At 56.7% G+C, this 342-nt stretch overlaps 1 protein-coding gene across 1 annotated transcript in view; it reads left to right on the top strand.

The window, feature by feature from the left end:
- The window catches only part of LOC127751803 (sodium-dependent dopamine transporter-like), a gene marked incomplete at both ends in the record, with an annotated part of 6,584 nt that extends 6,308 nt beyond the window's left edge, over positions 1-276 (top strand). The window contains one exon of the mRNA XM_052275884.1: positions 109-276. Within this exon, the coding sequence (XP_052131844.1) occupies positions 109-276 (168 nt within the window). The remainder of the gene's footprint in view (positions 1-108) is intronic.
- Positions 277-342: the final 66 nt, after the last annotated feature.

Below are 342 nucleotides of genomic sequence, written 5' to 3'. Positions count from 1 at the left end.
GGTGACAGTTTGACGCGCGACGCGCGAAACATATGGTTGTTGTCATGCCTGCTTTAATTACTGCAATTATATGCGGTATATCCGGGTATCCCCCCCTCTTTTGCGCAGTTTATCATCGTGTACGGGTTGGTGGGCTACGAGCCCCTCACCTATGAGAACTACATCTACCCCGGCTGGGCCAACGTCCTGGGCTGGCTCATCGCGGGCTCGAGCGTGGCCTGCATCCCCGGCGTAGCAGCCTTCAAGATTCTCACCACCCCCGGGACCTTCTGGCAGGTGAGAATCAGCACGGCAGCGGAGCGTCTCGGTCTGGTAGTGTCACTGTAGATTCCTATTGACAAG

The sequence above is a fragment of the Frankliniella occidentalis genome, unplaced genomic scaffold, assembly GCF_000697945.3.
Source record: "Frankliniella occidentalis isolate FOCC.00 unplaced genomic scaffold, Focc_3.1 Scaffold1113, whole genome shotgun sequence".
Taxonomy (NCBI): Eukaryota; Metazoa; Arthropoda; class Insecta; order Thysanoptera; family Thripidae; genus Frankliniella; species Frankliniella occidentalis.
This window is presented reverse-complemented; position numbering and strand designations above follow the sequence as displayed.